Genomic DNA, 22260 nt, shown 5'->3' on the forward strand with positions numbered 1-22260 from the left:
CTCATAAAAAATAAAAAAATCAACCATTTTCAACTTCATAATAATTATATTTGTAATGAACTTGGTTTTGCCTTTTAATACATATAGCATTCAGAAATATCAGACAAAACTTCATTCACTGTATTATTATTTTCAGACTGCTATGGAAGAAAAACCAATGACCTTGACCTGTAAGGTTGTCGGCTTGCCAAGACCTGAAGTTGCTTGGCTCAAGTAAGTGCTTACCTTTTTAAGCATTTTCAATTTCTTTTAACCTATAAATAAAGACCCCCTGCATATAAAGGCCTGAAATATAGTCAAACCTGTGTGTCATATCAATATACAGAACATTTTAAACAAAATTAATTTGAATATACACATTCATGAAGCACTTGTAAAATCTATGTCTCTTGTTAAAAGCCATTTACATTTAACATGCCGCCCTATTACTCTTTTCATACAAGTTTAGCAGATGCTTATTACTATGTACAGGAATTAACCATTTGTATCCTATATGATAGACTCTTGAAACCTCACACCTTATTAACATTTCAACTTTTTCTTCAGTACTGATAACACTAAAACTTCTTACCTCCTTTACATCATTAAGTACTGTTAAACAGAGTTCATATATGAATTTCTTAAACCTGTTCATTCATTTAGTTCTATTTATAACTCTCTAGGGATGGTAAGGATCTGATAGTGACCCCCAACATCAAGCAGTCGTATGACGAGGACACAGCCGTCCTCACCATCAACAAAATGTCCATGGATCTAGATGGCGAGTACAAATGTATCGCAGAAAATTCCGCTGGTACATCAGAGACCACTGCTAAAGTTGTTGTGGAAGGTTTGTAAACTTTATATATTAGTCATCTTATTACCAGCTCTGGTGAGATATAAGTGATATACTTGAAATTTTCAGTTTGAGAAAAACAGAGAAAACATCTGCTTCAACATCTGAAACAGTTTCAGAGAGAAACACTTATTTGTATCTTAGTAAGTCAACCTATGCCGCAATAAAGTGTGCACCCTAACAGTTTAGTCGTGGCTTGCTTTGTTTCAAGAAATGAATGTCACATATCTTTGAAAGTAAAATCAGGAGTGTTTAGTTTTATTTTGTAACTGGATTGTACTGTCAATTATTTTCTAGGTAAAATGGAGGCTCCAGAATTCACAAGACCTCTTGCTGACAGAGAATGCCGTGAAGGAAGACCTGTCAAGTTCGAATGTGCCACCAAAGGCATTCCTAAACCTGAAGTTAAATGGTAAACATTTAGATTTGTTTTAGACTCAATGCAAGTAATAAAACTGTGAAATTATTCAATTTTGTGGACAAAAAATTTGGTGGTTTTTCCCAAAACGGCAATTTCATGCTGATATGAATCCATGGATTTCATCTTTTGATGATAAAAAGAATTGGAATTTTAGTTGTTTCCTGGATTAGCCCAACAAAGAAACTTCGTCCCCATGAAATATTAATGTTTTCACTGTATAAGTCTTTAGAATATTAGGGTTTGTAGTCCTCTTTGGCACCATATAACCTATACTGTGTTGGTGCGCCATAAAACCCAAATAAATTTGAATAGTAGGGACTATGTGCTGTGTGTTTAAAGTATAAGTGTTTAAAGAATAGAAATTTCTGTACCAATGATTAAGAATATATTTTTGATGTTTGGAATACATATACTGCTTATCCATGTTTTAGGAATAAATAAACAATGTTTTGTTACATAATTAGGTTCATCAATGATCAGCCTATTGAGCCAGGCCTGAAGTTCCACACAGAACAACGTAAAGGATTTGCTGGAGACGTTACACACAGTCTCAGCATTGACAACACAGAGGTCGACTATGCCGGCAAGGTCAAGGCTGTTGCTACAAACAAAGCTGGTGATGTCGAAACCATGGCAACACTCACTGTAGAAGGTTTGTACAGTATTTTGAGTTACTGTTAATGAAAACTAGATAACATTATGGTATAAGTCTTATTTGCAAGTTTCATTTGAAGTGCAGCAGATAAATATGAAATCATGCCGACTTGGTATTGATAGTGCTTTACAGTTAGGATATCAATGGCATGGACAAACTTCCATTAATAAGTAGTTGTCCATGAAAAGATTGCATGCATTATTTCAAGAAAAGAATCAGTTGTATGAAATATCTCACAAAAAAAACAAACACTTTAGCAAATGGTATATTTTCTAACTTTGTTACTTTCACAGAGAAGAAAGAAACACCCAAATTTGTACGTAAACTTGAGAACATTGACACCATTGAAAAACAGACTATAACCTTCGAGACAGAGGTCACAGGAAAACCCAAACCTCACGTCACATGGTAACGTATTTTTATGATTTAAAAAATTTCTGCTGTTTTCTCGAATAACAGGGTCATAAATTTTGTAGTTTTAAGTTCTAGAATTCCAATTACATTTTACTTGCATTAATGTTGTAAGAATTCTTTAACTCCTTTTCTAGAAAAAGGGCTGAAATGGCCCTGTGATTCGCAGAAACCTGTATTTAAAGGGGCTAAGCTTGTAGAAAAATTTGTCACACAGGTAGTGAATGTGGCAATTTTTAATTTTGTTAAAAGTTTTGTAACACAATCAATCCACAAAGGTTTGAGCCAAACGTCATGTATGTTAATATTTTCAGGTCGAGAGGCAATGTTGAGCTGCAGAACACGGAGGATATTGTTATTGAGGCAACAGACCGTGTCCACACATTGACCTTGAAGAATGTCAAACCCTCTGATGCTGCCCTCTACAGTGTCAAGGCCCACAACCCAGCTGGTCAAACATCCTGCAGTGCTCGTCTCAAAGTTGCACGTAAGTATTCCTGTCTTTTTAAGTTAATGATTCTGTGTGGAATTTCTAATGTTTTTTTGAGACTTTAGTTTTCGACTTTGTTGATGACATTAAATTTTGATTTATTAGTTGAATTTCTGAATTTTCTGTAAAACTTTATTCTGATTTGTCATATTTTTGATACTTTGTCACTTTTCTCATTTTATCATTTCATAATTATGTGTCATGTTTAGTACTACTTTACTTACTTATTAATATATCAGCTGCGATTCTAGACGTGAAATATCAGCCTGACAACAGCATCTTTTTATCTGGTTTTAAATAACATTTAATCATTGCTTGTGAAATAGGCCTTTGCTGCAGTATGACAAAAGTGAATTTACTTTTTCTTTGGGATTTAATTTTATGGATTGACGTAAACACGAAATCCTAAAAAATTAGTCCAACACAAATGACGTTGATTTCGTGGTATTTATTTATGTCTGTGATTACTGTAAAACATGTTTGTGTGGGCTTATAGGTCTGGGACTTTGTTTTCTTAACTATGCATTACTGTGATCTTATAGAGGACAAACAGTTCAAACCATTTCTTTTAGGGATCAGTGAAATACAAATATTGATACTGATTTATTTTGATTTAATTCTTCCTTAACTATTCATTTACATACTAGTATTATTTTTCGTTTTGTGTGATATATTTTAAAAAAAAAACATAGACGATTCTATACTAAGTGCTTGTGAATCTTTGTTGTTTTGTCATGTTTGGTGCTGTTGGTGTGTGTGTCAGATAAACATAACAACTTCTCCACTAGTGTGTATTGATTTTAAAGCTTGTGAGGAAACAGAACTAGTTTTACCAGAGGATGTAGAAATGTGTGATGAGGGTAAGGCAACTGCTAGAGGTCAAAGTTGAAACATTAGAAAGTTCCAGTTGTTATACACAAATGTTCTTGTTTTTTTTAGCCAATATGCTGCACATTCTTTATGTTAATGATTTTAAGGCTGAAATAAATGTCGGTTGGTTTCTCAGGTCTTACTTAAATTATTTTGCTACTGCTTTGAGGCATGCATTTTGTTTATCATGCAGGTAGAGAATACAAGAGAAAACCTTAATTTGATGCAGTAATGGATAGCATTTCTAATTAGAAATATCAATACTAGGATCTGGTCTGATCTTTTGGAATTGAGTCTATGTGAATAAGAATCAGTACATCAATTACCTGAAAATTGGCCACAATGTTATAAATGACTTGTAAACCAGAATATGTATCTGTCACAAAATTTCTTATAATTGTTGTTCTTTTATAGACAAAATTGCATTTTTCTTTTTTGAAGAATAAACCTGAGAAACTTCATTATTTTGGCCTTGAAAATTTATGTTCATGATTGCGAACACGCTGCATGTTTCACACAAGATAGTCTTAATTTCAGAATGATAGAAGAATGACAAGCATGCTCTTATTGCAACTGAAGTTTTTGGGACTTTCTACTTTAAAAAATTATAAAATTCATGATAAATATTCCCACCAAAGTAATGATAATTCCCGCAAAGTTCATGATAATTCCCACAAAGTACAATGTCATGATAATTCCCATAAAATTCATGATTATTCCCACAAAACTCATGATAATTCCCACAAATTCATGACAATTCCCATAAAATTCATGGTAATTCCCACAAAGTACAATGTCATGCTAATTCCAACAAAATTTTTGACAATTCCTGCAAAATTCATGGTAATTCCCTGTGATTAGGTAACTGGTGTTTATAATTTTTCTTTGCATGTGAAGAATACTTGAAAATAAGTAATCCTGAAAAGTTTGCACACCTTGAAAAGAGTAGAGCACAAAAACTTGAATAAAAAAGGGTACTTTTAGTTAAAGAAATATGTAATTATGGTGATGTGTCTAAATTATAGAAAACATTTGCATGATTGTTCCTTCAGTAATCAAAACAAGTAAAACAATTTAAGTGAAAGTGGGGTGAGGTTAGCTTGTCTTTTTTCTAAGACACAAGGAATAGTAAGAGAGCAAAATAATAAGAATGTTTGAATTTATAGATTAGTTGTAATGTTTAGATATTTTTGTAACACATGAATGCAGACAATTTAACATGTATGGCTACATAGTTAGAAATTACAGGAGTATTTACCATGGTCTAAACAGACTCGGTCATAAGTCCCGTATTTACAGATGAAATGTTTAGGGTTATTTATCTGTTGAAAATGACTTATGGTTGAGCATTTTCTGTGGTTTTGCTAACATGGTTTAAGGTTAAAGGTCACTAATTCAAACTTTTCTTTGTTTCATATAACTTAGGGTGTTTCTTACATATCTTTATAGAATATCACTTTTTCCTACATATACTTTTCATCATCAAAGTTTTTTCATAAATTAGCAAAAATATGCAAAGAAAATAAGGGATGAATAGTCTGCTACTCAAAAAAATGATGCATATTTGATCTTGTCCGCAAATTAAACCCCTACTTTCGGTTTTGATCCGCAAAACTTGCCATCATTGGTATATGAATATGAAAACCATCTCATTTTATGCGGAGTGTATTTTAAACATGAAAAAATGTTACCGGTATTTAAGCACTCGTTCTACATAAAATTGCCCAGAAAATGGAAAACTTAGGATCTATTTACTTTGGACTTTTTACCTCTGCATCACAGAAACACATTTTTTGATGAATTACTGACCTTATTCCAAGGAGCTGCTGCTAAGCATAATAGAGAGACTAAAAAAGTAGTTCTGGCTTATTAGAATTTTACATATATATGTAAAGATTATGTCTGTTGCAAAATAAAATACGTATCCAATGCTTTAATTAGATGTTTAAAAAGTAAATGTTGTCTAGTATAATAATTGCTGATTTATAAAGAAATTTAACACTTCAGACTAAAACATAATGATTGTAACAATTAATTCAGCTAATTCTTGTGGATATGTCACATAACAGGTAACACGAGAACAATCAGATTTTAACAAAAGAACATAACACAACACGGCTTATTTAACATTGACGTAACAATTAAATTGCTAGCTGCTTCACTTGCGATCACTCTTTGCTGCGACTTACTTTTGTATTTAAACTGGTTTTATGAAATGTGCCATTTGATAATAATTCTTTTATGTGATTTTATATATATCATCTTGGGGAAATCACATATGTTATATATCCTAAACAGGAAATTTCACGCTTAAAAAAGTGTCATACATTTTGTTTTATGAGAAGTCATGGCAACTAAGTTTCTTAATGGCAGATTTCATAAAGCCAATACTGCATATTTTAAAATGATCTTTTTTCCCAATTGTTTAGGCAATTTCTAATACAGATTTCTTGTAATTGTAACAAATTTGTGAAATATTTTACAGCGGCAAGACGTCCAAGCTTCTTGCGTCGTATGTCAGACATCCTTGCCCCAGAGAGTGGTGAAGCCAAATTTGACTGTAAGGTTGAGGGATTCCCATTACCAGAGGTCAAATGGTGAGTGTTCTTTGACCCGTTTCATATCACTTCCTTATAAACATATACCAAGACTCTTAATTACTACAATGAATACTAAATATAATAGAAATGTGTTAAATTCATAGCATGTTTTATATGTTTGAATTTTGACCTGATAACCCTTTGTAGCGGAAAAGATTACAACTATAATAATGACCTTGAAAACATTAACCTTTAACCTTAGCTGAAAAGATGACAACAGTAATAATGACCTTGAAAATATTAACATTTGACCTTAGCTGAAAAGATGATGACAATAATAATGACCTTGAAAATGTTAACCTTTGACCTTAGCTGAAAAGATGATGACAATAATAATGACCTTGAAAATATTAACCTTTGACCTTAGCTGAAAAGATGATGACAATAATAATGACCTTGAAAATATTAACCTTTGACCTTAGCTGAAAAGGTGATGACAGTAATAATGACCTTGAAAATGTTAACCTTTGACTTTTAGGTTCCTAAATGACAAGGAGCTGGAACCAAGTGACACAATAGTGATGGAGCAGAAGAAGGACGGAACATGTGTACTCACCATAAAGGACGCAAGCCCCGACATGCAGGGTGAGATTCGAGCTGTAGCTGCCAATGCTGGTGGAGAGGATCTGTGCGCAGCCTCCCTTGAGGTCAGAGGTCAAGCTCCCACATTTGAGGAAACTCCAATTAAGTGTACTATCCTTGAAGGTATGTTTTATATCTTGCATCTTATATTCATGTGAGTTTAAGGTTGCTGCTCTTGTTAAACACTTAGAGGGTGGCATTTTTATGTTAAAAGAAACATTTTGTCACAGCAACCCCTTTAGGAGAGATCGCCCTGACGTCACGCATCAACACCTGTTTATCTGACAGTGGGCAAAACAAATATTTTTACATCGTTTGTGTATGGGATCGGAATTTTTAATTTCTAATAACTTTTTCGTTTATTTATGGATTTTAAAAATTCAAAAAGTTTTGAAATGGTTACAATTTTCATATTTTTATATTCAAATAACTTTTGAAAATTAATAACCGTTTTAAATGACATATGATTTTAATAGTGGCGTATCGATGCTCCAAACTTTTAGAAAAAACACTGTAAGTTAAGCGTTCATAATTAATTGAATTTATTTCGAAATAAAAATTAAAAGTTATCAATAAATTGCTTGTTTTATATCCTTTCCATTGATCAAAAAATTATTGATATCATTTATGATTTAAGAAAGTTTAAGCCGTTAGAAAAACACAATGTTTACAAAAAAACATGGACGCTCGGCGACAGCCCACCCGGTCTTTGTCTTATCAGTTCTAAAAATAGAATATACAACGGATTTGTATACAAACACGATCTCTCCTATAGTCTGCTGTTCAAAGTACTCAATTGTGTGCATATGAATGGAATATTCAGTGCCCACAGAAACAAAAATTTTCTCTTTTGAAAAATGCACAGTCTTCAAATATCTAATGCTGATTGTTATAAATTACTATGAGTTTCTCTTGGACATTTTGAGGTGAAATTTTACTTCATAGAGTAAGGATGCATTAGATATTGCATAATGTCTTTTATAAATAGAATTTACTTTTAAAGCAAAGGTGATGGTAAATCTCTGCTACTTATTTTCAGGAGACACAGCCATTTTCAAAAGCCTTATCAAGGGTGAACCATCTCCTACTATTGAGTGGTCCAAGGGCAAATGGTCCAAACTGAAACCTTCCGATAAATACAATATCTACAAAGACGAGAAGACAGGTGAAGATGTTTTCGAAATCAAAGACATCAAGAAGAAGGATGCTGGTACATACAACGTTAGTGCTACCAATGAGCACGGCACTACACAAGTGGCGGCTACGCTGATTGTTACCTCCAGTCCTGAAGAGGCAGAAGATTGGAAGGCTGCTCTCAAACACAGGTGGGTAACCCTTTTACAATCTTACAATCTTGCTTTGTACGAAAATTTTCATTTAAACTTTACTTTAAACTTCACCTGTAAGCTGTGCAAAAGTTTATAAATCTTGTACATGTATAATATAACATAAAAAATAAAATAATTTGCATGAACTTAATAAAACCTGATGCAAACATGAAGGACCAAGTAAAAAAGCTCTTGTCTGTTTGTTAATAGATAGGATGAAAAAATTATCCTACAGGTATCGTAAATACAAGCTTGACTGCTCAGCGTCTGCACTTCAATAAATACAGGTTAAAATGCACTGCAAATGTTTTAACTAGAGAGAAAAGAACTACCAGTCTTGGTTTTTAGAACCAGTTGAGCTCTGTTCACATGTGGTATAAGCTTTAAGCCAGCTGACGGCAAGTTATTCTGCCTTTGCGGCCAGTGCTGACCAAGATCCACCTGCATGACCACATAGGCTAATCCTGGTCTGCACTTTTCACTTTTCAGCCGTATATTTTCAGTGAACGCCCCTTTGAATAATAATTGAAAATTGAATGATGGACTAGTCCATTTTAGAAAGCAGGGTATAGGTTAAGCACAGGTTTGACTGTACATTTGTTATAATATTTGTTTGCTGATATTTGATTACAGGGAGTATGACAGAGAAAGTGCTGAGATTGAGGCAGACTGGTTACCTAGTCTGAAACATGTAGAAGGAGAAGAAACCTCTCCAGAAAAAGAAAAAGAAAAACAACTTATCAAAGAAAAAGAGGAACCAGTCGCTTACCAGATTCTTCAGAAGCGTAGAATGTCTGAGGTATGTGTCATTGCTACATTTCACAGTGATAAGTTATAGTATTTAGTTCAGGCAGGTAAAAATGGGTTATATCGGGCTTTCATCTAAAAGGAAAGCGATTTACATTGAATGTGGCAAACTTCGATGGTACCTAATGTCTAAATTCTTGTACATGTCAGCTTCACAATATTTTTAAGTGGTTATACAGCATGATTGAATTCTGTTATATGTCATGCAGAATGTATTTCAATCTGTTCCACCACACTTCCAAAAGACTTTTTTTTGATGATACCATTTAGTTGTCACTCTGGGGATTTAAAGCTCTTTAATTATATACAGACATGATTGTGTCTTGAACCTAAATTTTTCTGTTTTGACTTATGCCTGAGTATTTTAAAAGTTGCTATAACAACAGGTTGTACATTGAGTGTGATACTATAGAAACACCAGTAAAATATTACTGTTACCTTGCAGCTTGAAGGTAAACGTGAGCCTGTCACTATTGAACCAATCGAGCGTGAGAAGACTGACCTAGATATGGCTGCCCCAACCAAACTGGAGAAGGAAGCAGCTCCGACAGAGGAAATAGAGAAGAAACCATACCAACGTGAACCTAAAGAACTCACTGTTGATAAGGTTGATGCTGAAGAACTACTTATTCCAAAAGTCAAGGTTAGGCTCGAAATTTGAAATATCCAGTTAATATATAGAATGTATGCATAGTTCCAAAAATGATACTTTCTAAAACAAATCTGAGTGCTGCATTTAGTTAACACCAGTTGTTTCTTCACAGATTTTTTCTCGACTGTTGGTTTTCATTTTCACTATTTAACCTTGTGTAGATAAAAATATGCATTTATTGGGTAAGTGAGAACATTTTTGATTGTTTTACAGTGGGAATGGACTACACCACTCAAAGATGTCAAGGTCAAAGAGACAGAATCTGCTGACTTTGAGTGCGAGTTCTCTATAGCAGACGTCAACGTTACCTGGACTGTGAAAGGGGAACCAGTCGAGGCTAGTCCCAAATACAGTATGACCTCAGAGGGCAAGAAACACCAGCTCACGGTAGCTAAATGTCGTCCTCGTGATGAAGGCGAGATCACATGCTCATATTCTGACTTCACAACCACTGCTAATCTTAATGTGGAAGGTGTGTAGCTCTCTTAGTATTTCTTCCTTAGTCTCAAACTGACTTAATTATGTTCATGCAAGAATGTGTAGAATGTTTTTACAAACAGTTCATTATTCGAACTTTAAAATGCATTTAAGTCAACACTTTATAAATTCTAAATTCTGATTGTGGTTTCATTTCAGTTTTATCTTAGATTTTGTGGGTTCAAAATAGATATCTAATTATATTGACAGTGGAAGGTCAATTTATGATAGCATTGTGTTTAACTGGAAATTAATTGCAAGTCTATAATAATATGTTTGGAAGTTGTCTTCCAAATGTCTACAGAAGATGAGATAGAAAGAAGTTCATTAAAATTGATTTTATGTTCGCAGCAATGTTCAAGGAGTTCACCATGCAGCTTGGTGATACCACAGCTGTCGAAAACACTGAAGCCACGTTCACATGTGAAACTAACGATGATGAAACTGAGGTCACCTGGATGCTTGATAACAAGCCGCTCCCTGACTCAGACAAATACAAGACACGTAGTGAAGGAACTACGCACACTCTCACAATCTCTGACTTAACACCTAATGATAACTGCGATGTCTCGGCAACATTTGGAGACCAATCAACATCAGCTAAACTTGTTGTTGAAGGTAATTTAGGATTATATAATATTGTCCATATTATTGTACTTAGTAATCCGTTTCAGCCATAAGAGTGGTTTGGACATATTAAGCTGTTTTACTCTGGTTAAAACGGGGAACTAAAGGTATTTACAATAGAATTTCTTACTGACTTGCACACTGTTTCTCAATGATGGTGTTTGTTGTGTCTTGAAATATCATAAAAAGCAATGAAACAATGTAATTGCATAAAATTTCATTGTTTTTGGTCAAAACAGCTTTTTCACAGGTCATGTAATCATGATTTTAAAATGTTCAAGAGGGAATAAACAAGAATCTTATTAATTAACATATTACAAAGTCCACAAAATATTAAATATGATATTAACATATTTTGATAAAGATTGTTACAATTTTTCAGAAGTATCGGCCAATTTCTCGGTACCTCTGTCAGATGTTTCTGTCCTGGAGAAATCTTCTGCAGAATTTTCATTCGAATTGTCACTTCCTGTCGACAAAGTCCGCTGGTTTTTGGACGATGTTGAACTTAGACCAAATAATAAAGTGGAGTTTATGGATGACGGCAAAGTGCACAAACTGATCTTTAAAGACGTTGACGTGACTGACGAAGGTCAAGTTAGCGTTCTTGTTGGAGACAAAAAATCTACAGCAAATCTATTTGTTCAGGAATTATCACCAGACTTTATAAAACCACTTTCAAATGTCACAGTTAAAGAACATGAAAATGTTGAATTTGTTACGGAAGTGAACAAGGAAGGAGTTACCGTGAAATGGTTTGTCGATAACAAAGAGATAGAAGAGGATGAAAGATTTGAGATTTACTCAGAGGGTCGCACACATAGTCTGATCATTAAGAATGCTGTAATGCCGGACTCTGGTGAGATAATGGCCAGAGTAGAGGGCAAGACACAGAAGGCTATCCTCGAAGTACAAGGTAAGCCTTTATTTTGTCAAAATCAGCACATGTTTGTTTTTAAGGTGAAAGTAAATTGTGCAACTTGTTAAACAGAATTTAAAGTTGAATAATATATTGACCAAGAAGTCTAGAGTGGGCTGTTTAGGGAATCCATTTTAATAGATATAGCATTTTTATGCCCCCAAAGGGAGGCATATAGTTTTTGAACCGTCTGTCGGTCTGTCAGTCTGTCCGCAATTTTTGTGTCGGTCCATATCTTTGTCATCGATGGATGGATTTTCAAATAACTTGGCATGAATGTGTACCACAGTAAGACGACGTGTCCATGCAAGACCCAGGTCCGTAGCTCAAAGGTCAAGGTCACCAGACGTTAAAGGTCATTTTTCATGATAGTGCATTTGTGTCCGGTCCATTTCTTTGTCATCGATGGATGGATTTTCAAATAACTTGGCATGAATGTGAACTACAGTAAGACGACGTGTCGCGCGCAAGACCCAGGTCGTAGCTCAAAGGTCAAGGTCACACTTGCTTAAAGGTATTTTTCTGATAGTGCATTTGTGTCGGTCCATATCTTTTCATAGATGATGGATTTCAATAATTGCATGAAGTGAACCACAGTAAGAAGTGTGCGCGCAAGACCCAAGTCATAAAGGTCAGTCCATTAGAAGTTAAAGGTCTATTTCTGATGTGCTTGATGGCGTGTCTGTCCTATCTTTGTCATTATATGGATTTAAATATTGGGCATGAATGTGTACCACAGTAAGAGGACGTGTCGCGCGCAAGACCCAGGTCCATAGGTCAAAGGTCCTAAACTCTAACATCGGCCATAAATATTCAAAGTGCCATCAGGGGCATGTGTCATCCTATGGAGACAGCTCTTGTTTCTGTCTATTCATGATGTAGATCTTTTTTTTTTAATCAGGATATTATATATTACTTAAACAATTTCTCATTTTGTCCTGAATTCAGAAATCCCAGTTGACATTGTTGCCGAGCTTACTGAACAGCACGTGGAGGAACACAAGGTCTCATATTTCACGTGCGAAGTCAACAAACCTGATGTTACTGTCACCTGGCTGAAAAATGGAAAAGAAATAGTTCCAAGCAAGAAACATGAATTACTGGATGATGGTACTACACACACTCTTGCTATCATAGATACCGACCAGTCTGACGTAGGCGAATATTCCGTCGTTGTAGGTGCTAAACAGAGCTCAGCACAGTTACACCTGGATGGTAAGTTGGAATAAAGTTGCTTTTCAGATAGTTCAGCGCATGAGTATTTAATTGTAATGTCTCGAAAGTAAATAGTGTAGGACAGTAGAAGTCTTTATGTGACATTTCTATTTGGAATAAAGATAAAAGTTTTATTGAATGTCTAGAAAATATTTGTGGTTGTGTTTTGGGCTTGTATTATTTCAGTTAGCATTTTTGTAAACTAAATCATAAATTCTTTTTAACATTCGTGTTAGAATGCCTTTAATAATTTAATTTGGACTCAGGTTGTGTGTGAGCTAAATCATTTATAGTTATGTTTTTCTGTTCTATTTATATAATATTTGTTTTATATTTTGTGTCAAACTTTCATGACAAATGTTTTAATAACTCATTGCTTACAGTTTAACTGGTTTGTACTGCCTGAAAATTTACTGATTGGATAGCAAACAGTGCAGACCATGATCTTGGTCAGCACTGGTTGCAAAAGCAGAATCACTTACTGCCAGCAGGCTAAAGGTTAAAAAAAGAATAGATACAATTTAGAGGGAACCAAAACAAACTAGAACTTTGTCATGGAAGTATGAATGTTGACATGGACATGCTCATTTCATACCATTTATTGTAGATTTCCTTTTATTTTTATTTTTTTCCTGATTTTTGGAGTATTTTCATATTCTACCTGTTCATCATCAAGTTGGCTCATTAATTTCCTACTTTTGACAAACCTTTAATGAAAAATGATTTGGTGTACGGTTGTAAATGTTGGGAAAATGGGATTTTTTTGTCAATTGAAGTGAATTTTAGCATTACCCATAGAAAACATTTAGAAATTAGAGAAAAATTAGATTGGTTAGAGAAAGATTAGATCGGGGACTCTGGTAGCATACTGGTATATAGGGAACAAAATTAATGTTGGCATTGTAGGAAATAAGAATTTGGAAATTGTTTTTGTGACTCACATGAAAATAGATATTTGGACACATTTGGTAAATTTTGGACATATTGGCTGTTGGTACAATTTTTCAAAATCTGTTTTAATCGTACTTACAATTTTTGCTGTAAATTGTGTATTTGTTAACACATCTGTCTATAACAAGATACTTCATGTATATGTTACAAGAAATAAAGTTGAATCTTGTATGCATCATTATATACAAATAAAGCATGAACTTTATTGAAGTACATGTATCATTTAAAAAGGTCACAAAAGCAGTTTTTACCAGATTGTCTTCATGCTTCATTTACATATAATACCAACATAATCATCTATGTATTTTGTTTTGTGTAGCTGCATTTTCTGTGCATATTTTTGTGTAGTCTGGTTTCTTCAATTATTGAATTTGCTTCACTAATATTTATTTGCATGCTGAAATATGTGTAGTTGGTTATTTGGAATTTGGCACAGAAATCTTGTGCAGGGAGCTTTTTGCAAAATTTTTTGCATTTCCAGAAACATCATGAATTTTAAATTTTGTTAAAATATTCAGCTATGACTCTTACTGATTTACAAATGGAAAACTAAACAGATTCAAATTCATAATCATTCAGCTGCAGGTTGTTAAGTAAAGTGAAACATTGCTACCTTGAGAATTACTGTCTCAAAAAACATTGATAATTTAAGTATTTCCTCATTCCATTTAGATCTCAAGTGATAATTTTTTTACTGTAATTTCATGTCAGCTTATTGTGTATTAATATATGACTGAATAATATTCAGTAAGTACTTACACTGTTATAGTCTCTTAAAAAAGTGCGCAAAAAGCTCTCACCATATTATATTTCCTATGGTCAAATAAATGAATATCTGTATTTACTGAACACAGTATGAGAATTTTTTTGCAGCGTGTATAATTATAGGTTATTAGCTTTGTATCGAGAAATATGCACAAGTTCTGCAGCGGAAATATTGCGAGACTGTAGAAGCGCAATATTCTTCTGCTAAAGAATGAGTGCATCTTTCCCAATACAAAGATAATAACCTTTTTATGCCCCCGAAGGGAGGCATATAGTTTTTGAACCGTCTGTCTGTCGGTCTGTCAGTCTGTCGGTCTGTCAGTCTGTCGGTCTGTCGGTCTGTCCGCATTTTTCGTGTCCGGTCCATATCTTTGTCATCGATGGATGGATTTTCAAATAACTTGGCATGAATGTGTACCACAGTAAGACGACGTGTCGCGCGCAAGACCCAGGTCCGTAGCTCAAAGGTCAAGGTCACACTTAGACATTAAAGGTTATTGCATTGATGGGCGTGTCCGGTCCATATCTTTGTCATCGATGGATGGATTTTCAGATAACTTGGCATGAATGTGTACCACAGTAAGACGACATGTCGCGCGCAAGACCAAGGTCCGTACCTCAAAGGTCAAAGTCACACTTAGACATTAAGGGATAGTGCATTGATGGGCGTGTCCGGTCCATATCTTTGTCATCGATGGATGGATTTTCAAATAACTTGGCATGAATGTGTACCACAGTAAGACGACGTGTTGCGCGCAAGACCCAGGTCCGTATCTCAAAGGTCAAGGTCACACTTAGACATTAAGGGATAGTGCATTGATGGGCGTGTCCGGTCCATATCTTTGTCATCGATGGATGGATTTTCAAATAACTTGGCATGAATGTGTACCACAGTAAGACGACATGTCATGCGCAAGACCCAGGTCCGTAGCTCAACGGTCAAGGTCACACTTAGATGTTAAAGGTCTTTTTTCATGATAGTGCATTGATGGGCGTATCCGGTCCATATCTTTGTCATTCATGCATGCATTTTAAAATAACTACGCATAAATGTGTGACACAGTAAGACGACGTGTCGCGCGCAAGACCCAGCTCCGTAGGTCAAAGGTCCTAAACTCGAACATCGGCCATAACTATTCATTTAAAGTGCCATCGGGGGCATGTGTCATCCTATGGAGACAGCTCTTGTTATTTAAGAAATGAGTATGTAATAATAATTAAGCCTTATAGAGGGGACAGAAGGATTGTGACACATGAATAATGATCATGATCCAGCTTGATGAAAGACCACCTATGAAGGGGTCTATAAAGTTTTTGGTTGGAAAATACCAGTAAATACAGATATGATTTTATCATGACAATGACTGCATGTACCTGAATGGCATTGTTTGATATTTATTAAAAGGTTGAAGTAATAATCAGTAAAATGTTCTGTATATCTTTGTGCATTGCATGAAAGCACAATTTACATGGTTACTAACTTTACAAAAGTTTTCTCCTCAGAAAACACAGAAATCAAACAATGGCAGACTGAGACTTCAGTTTAGATGTGACTGGTTCTCAATTTGATTTTTCACTGTTTTGTTTTATGTCTGCTTGCTTTGCAGGACATATAATGAGTATGGTACCAGTCCAGATACTGTCAGCACTACACCAGTCAGAAATGCATCAGAACCAGTCTGTTATATTCACATGTCACTTGTCCCACGTAAACGTGCCGGTCACATGGTACCGAGACGGGGTAGAAATAAGTGATAACACAAAATATACAATAAAAGTACTGGGAACTTTGCATAAACTGTGTATCCATGACTTAGATTTGTGTGACGAGGCTGTCTACACTATAAAAGTAGACAGTACAGAAAAATCTTCCTCCGCAATGCTATTTTTAGAAGGTCTGTAGAGACGCTATATTTTTTTTCTCTTTTGTTACGTGTTCAAATTTAATTTATAGATAGCTTTTATGAGGAAAAAGCTTGATATATTCAGTGGGTGGGGAAAAACATAAATTTTGCAACCCAGCACTGTAACTCACAATTGTTTTCACAAAAATTATTGCACATGTCTAACCTTCACATATATGTCATGACAGTTTTTTTCATCATCTTTACTTTGTTAATTATATGGAGAGTTGCCAAAATGAGGAAAAAATTATGCATTTAATGCATGTAAAATATTGTATATAATGTATAGTATGAAATACTAACAAATAAGGGAAGGTAGATAATCATATTGCATGTAAGATATTAAAGTGTGCTTGTACAGATGTTAACAGTATTTATTTATTAGCAAACAAAATCAAAGAAATTGTGATAATAACAGTATCTCAATAAAAATGAAATTGTTACAAAACCTGTCTTATTCTCATATATTCAGCTATATATAAACACAGAAGCAAGATGTGTTTTTTTCTTTCTCATCACAAAGCTTTTGCAAAATATAAATCCCACATTTTCTTGCTTGAATATAACCAGAAAATAAAATAACCTAGATAGCATGCTTATAAACATTAGGTGTTGCTGCAGCACATCGTTGTTGTCATAGTGACCAGATTTAGAACCACCAGTAGTGTACTTAATGTAAGAATAAATGTTTTGGGAGTTGAAATTCATACAAGCAAATAAAAATACATCAGAATGAAAATGAAACTAATGAGCATGTCTAGTGACTTTTGAACTTGCACAATGAGCATGACCAGAATAACAGTGTGACATCACTTCCTGTGTGCTCCCATGATCCTTTGCTTCCAGAAAGCCCTATAAATGTCTCTCTGACACTTAAACGTCACCACGAAGAACATTCACGCTATACTGAGCAGCTTGCAACTTTCACGTGCATGACCTCAAAAATGGCTGTTGAGGTCACATGGTCTAAAGACAAAGATGTTGTAGAGCCGAGTAGTAAGTACGAGATCCACCAGATTGGACATGAACATACACTTACTGTGCATGACCTATGCATGTCTGACTTTGGCGACTATGCCGTTTCCATTCGAGGTTTAAGAAAACATCCACATAGTCATGGAATGATAGGTTTGTCCATTTCTTGTTATTGTTTCTACTGACAGCATGTAAATGACAAAGATCCTTGTAATTAGCATTCCTAATAAATATTTGTATGTATACTTAAATTATGAAATGTTTTCTTATGTTACATACATTGCATATTATGAAGCATGTTCGTTAATATAATTTAATGAGTGATACAAGCTTTACTTGTGCATTTTGTTTGGGAAAGAAGTTTTAACTTTGTCTCATGAATGAAAAAAAAAGCAGAATAAATTTCATTTTGAATACATGTCATTGTATTTAATTTGGCATTTTCTTCCTTCACAGTACCCTGTGCAAAGAAGTTTAGGTGTGAACATGTGTATTTAAGTTATGCAATTTACCCTTTCAGAGCCCCCAACCCAGTTCATTATTCCCCTCAATGAAGTCACATGCCAGGAAGGTGAAGATGTGACCTTCACATGCGAGATTACAGATGACAAGATCCCTGCACGTTGGTACAAGGATGACGAGAAACTGCAGCCGTCAGACAAGCATGTGATGAAGAAAGATGGCCGCAAACACTCCCTGACGATTAAAAATGCAACGTTAGAGGATAGGGCCGAGTATACCATCGAACTTAAGGACAGGAAAAGCTCTGCTCCTCTATTTGTGGAAGGTAAGTACAGCTGTTTCACTGTAATGATATATAAAGTACTTGCTGCTCAAGTTTAATGGAATGTCTTTGAATACTGTAAAATCATTTAATTTCGTGGGCATGAAATTTCGTGGTTTTGGTCAAAACAGCAATTTTGTGGGGATAAGAATTTGTGGTTTTCAACTTTAGAACATTAAAGGAATGAGCATTTTACTTGTTTGTTGGGATTAAATTTTGTGGATTGACTCAACCACGAAAATTAGTCCCCCACGAATATTAATGATTTCACGGTATTTCATATTCAGTTTCATATTCCTTCCAATTTATGAAAATTGAAATTTTTATTTTAAATTTCCAGAAACTCCTCTGGAGTTCACAATGCCATTACAAGAACAGATGGAATGTGTTGAAGGAGATACTGTCACTCTCGTCTGTGAGGTCAACAAACCCAACAAGCCGGCAATGTGGTTACGTGACGGAGAACAGATTACTGCTGCTGACGGAGTGGAGATCACTGTGGATGGTAACATACACAAACTGTTGATACGCAGAGCATCTCTCGATAGCGAGGCAGAATACACATGTATGATCAACAATATTGACACCACAACTATGCTCTATGTTGAAGGTAAGCTCTGTTCTGTTTATTTATTTATTTATTTGGGTTTTACGGAGCACCAACACAGTATAGGTTATATGGCGCCAAACAGGACTACAAATTTTGGTTTCACATCTCATTTACATCAAAATAAAAACATGAGGTATGGAATCAAAATTTGCATACCTGCTGGAATCACAGAGTTACAGCAAAACCAAGTGTTAAGACCCTATCTATTCTGTTTGATGCCCATTTTAATCATTAAGTATTTCATAATAAAATAAACTACCTGTTTTTAATGGTCTCTTTTAAAGCCATAGTTGCTTTCACCTTTGATTAAGATATTGAAAAAATCACGTTCTAGTGTTATTAATTAACCTTCATTTCAAGAGCATGATATTTCCCTTACAGTATGTTTTCTTTCAGAAGAAAAAACATGTTTCACACTAATAAGAATGAAGTTCCAATTTAAGTGAAAGATTTTCATGTTTTTTCAAATGACGACTTTTCCATTTTTTCATAGAACCAGCTGCCGAGTTCACCCACAAACTTAGAGATGTCTCCGGCCAGGAGGGTGACGACATTGAGATGTATGTCGAGTTGAGCCGACCAGATGTACCGGTCAACTGGATGAAGAACCGTATGCCACTAAAACCAAGTGAGAGAATCCACATTTTGTGTGAACGTTATCGCCAGGTTCTTCAGATCTTGGATGCAATTCCGGAAGATGAGGGTGAATATACGGTCTGCCTACCAGACAAGTCGGAATCCTCAGCAGTCGTCAAAATCAAAGGTAAGATTATATACTACAATTATCTACTTATATGGGATACATATACCAGTTTTTAGGTAAAAGAATTTCTTACATCACTCCTTGCCATATATGCTAGTTTTTTATCTGGTTAGAGACTAAAGATTTTTGCATCTGTGTGTAAGGATTGGTTTGATGTGATAGTGATAAAGATTGAAAATTTTGCAATGGCATTCTTATTATGCAGAAAAAGCTCCAGAATTCAGTAAACCACTTGATGACCAGACAGTCAAGGAAAAAGAGACTTTGACCTTGACCTGTGAACTCAACAAACCAGATGTCCCAGTCAAATGGTTGAAAAATGGAAAAGAAATCAAACCCGACAACAGAATTAATTTCTCTGTTGACCAATACCAACACCAGCTGGTCATAGCTGATGTCACATTGAGTGATGCTGACAAATACACTTGTGTTTGTGGGGATGTTAGCACAGAATGTACCATTAAGGTTGAAGGTAAGGTTGTTTGTTTAAAATTAATATTTTAGCCATTGAAAAAAAAATAAATAAAAATTTATCCCTTTTAATTACAATAACAAATTTTCTGCATTATGGATGCATTAGAATATATAGCTTTTGTTTATATTTTCTGGAGTCCTAAAATAGGTTTGTAGGAGTTTATATTAATATGTTATGTTTTATTTTTTTCCTTCAGAACTCCCAGTAGAATTCGCAAAACCACTTGATGATCAAACAGTCAAGGAAAAAGAGACTCTGACCTTCACCTGCGAACTGAACAAACCAGACAAGTCAGTGAAGTGGCTGAAGAATGGAAAAGAAATAAAACCAGACAAACGTATTAAATTCTCTGTTGACCAATACCAACGTCAGCTCATCATAGCAGACGTCACTTTGAGTGATGCAGACAAATACAAATGTGTTTGTGGGGATGTCAGCACAGAATGTACCATTAAGGTTGAAGGTAAGGTTGTTTGTTTAAAATTAATATTTAAGCCATTGAAAAAAAAATCCCTTTTAATTACAATAACAATTTTTCAGCATCATGGATGCATTAGAATATATAGCTTTGTTTAGATTTTCTGGAGTCCTGAAATAGGTTTGTAGGGCTATATATCAACATGCTATGTTTATTTTTCCTTCAGAACTCCCAGTAGAATTCACTAAACCACTTGATGATCAAACAGTCAAGGAAAAAGAGACTTTGACCTTGACCTGCGAGCTGAACAAACCAGACAAATCAGTGAAGTGGCTGAAGAATGGAAAAGAATTAAAACCAGACAAACGTATTAAATTCTCTGTTGACCAATACCAACGTCAGGTCATCATAGCAGACGTCACTTTGAAAGATGCAGACAAATACACTTGTGTTTGTGGGGATGTCAGCACAGAATGTACCATTAAGGTTGAAGGTAAGTTTGATTTTGGCAAATTTGGAATTTCAAGCCATCAAAAAGACATTTTTCAGACAGTGATTTGTTTTGATTTAAATGGTTTCTCAAATGCAATCACTGTTGACCTGCAAAATTAAAATTAATGTTTCTTACTTAACATTAAATGAAAGAGTATTAGATATGTTTTATAACTGACTTGATTCAATTATTTATAATACCTCTTCAGAACTTCCTGTGGAGTTCACCAGACCTCTCACAGACCTTCAGTTCAAAGAGAAAAAGAAGCTGACCTTGACCTGCGAACTTAACAGACCAGATAAATCTGTCAAATGGTTGAAGAATGGCGAAGAAATCAAACCAGACAAACGCACCAAGGTCTCAGTTGATCAAAACCAACATCAGCTTGTTATAGCTGACATCACTCCTGAAGACGAAGGCAAATACACTTGTGTTTGCGGGGATGTCAGCACAGAAAGTACCATCAAGGTTGAAGGTAGGCTTTTCAAAAAAATGCGTTAACTAGCTGTTAGAAGCAGTAAAAACACTCCAAATTCCAGTTCCAATCAGCCCTGCATACTGGTATAGGGAAATGTTTTCTCTGAGTTATGGACCTGTTACTAAATTCTATCACAGTGGCTATATAAGACTTAAATCAAAAGCAGTCTTTCTCAACTTCAAATTTCTATGGGAAAATAAAAAGTGATCTGGTAAAATAAATACTGTAAATTCATTTATATTCATGTGGGACTATTTTGCATAGATTCCTTGTTAGAGTCAATCAAGAAAATTAAATCCCAAAAAACCAAAAGCAAAACTCCCATTCATTTTATGTTAAAAAGTTGAAATTATGAAGTCATATCCATAAAAAAATAGCCCTTATTTGCCTGAACTATGAAATTTCATGCCCACAGAATTAAATGATTTTGCAGTATTTAACCCTAAGCCTGCTGGCGGCAAGTGATTCTGCCTTTGCGACCAGTGCAGACCAAGATCAGCCTGCACATCCGTGCAGTCTGATCATGGTCTGCACTGTTCGCTATTCAGTCAGTAAATTTTCAGTGAACACCCCTTCGAATGATAAATGGTATTGCCCAAATTGAATGATGGACCAGTCCATTTTAGATATTTAGCAGGCTAAGGGTTAATAGTTAAAAATTCAAGAAGACAGAACAATTCACTGACTTCTGTATAATTGGAGTATAATGTTATGGAGTATTTATAGTAGTAAATCAATGAGCAACTGTATTTCAG

General features: G+C 34.8%; 1 protein-coding gene across 1 annotated transcript in view; it reads left to right on the forward strand.

The window, feature by feature from the left end:
- The window catches only part of LOC123537955 (titin-like), a 402126-nt gene that overhangs the window by 234100 nt on the left and 145766 nt on the right, over nt 1-22260 (forward strand). The window contains exons 143-166 of the mRNA XM_053530681.1: nt 137-213; nt 663-829; nt 1133-1247; nt 1721-1908; nt 2205-2319; nt 2637-2809; nt 6168-6279; nt 6761-6987; nt 7904-8189; nt 8826-8991; nt 9445-9642; nt 9865-10123; nt 10480-10746; nt 11138-11671; nt 12623-12889; nt 16213-16500; nt 17356-17637; nt 18005-18271; nt 18609-18878; nt 19372-19641; nt 19847-20113; nt 20313-20579; nt 20761-21027; nt 21236-21502. Coding sequence (XP_053386656.1) covers nt 137-213; nt 663-829; nt 1133-1247; nt 1721-1908; nt 2205-2319; nt 2637-2809; nt 6168-6279; nt 6761-6987; nt 7904-8189; nt 8826-8991; nt 9445-9642; nt 9865-10123; nt 10480-10746; nt 11138-11671; nt 12623-12889; nt 16213-16500; nt 17356-17637; nt 18005-18271; nt 18609-18878; nt 19372-19641; nt 19847-20113; nt 20313-20579; nt 20761-21027; nt 21236-21502 — 5596 coding nt within the window. The remainder of the gene's footprint in view (nt 1-136; nt 214-662; nt 830-1132; nt 1248-1720; nt 1909-2204; nt 2320-2636; nt 2810-6167; nt 6280-6760; nt 6988-7903; nt 8190-8825; nt 8992-9444; nt 9643-9864; nt 10124-10479; nt 10747-11137; nt 11672-12622; nt 12890-16212; nt 16501-17355; nt 17638-18004; nt 18272-18608; nt 18879-19371; nt 19642-19846; nt 20114-20312; nt 20580-20760; nt 21028-21235; nt 21503-22260) is intronic.

Source organism: Mercenaria mercenaria, chromosome 18 (genome assembly GCF_021730395.1).
Source record: "Mercenaria mercenaria strain notata chromosome 18, MADL_Memer_1, whole genome shotgun sequence".
Taxonomy (NCBI): Eukaryota; Metazoa; Mollusca; class Bivalvia; order Venerida; family Veneridae; genus Mercenaria; species Mercenaria mercenaria.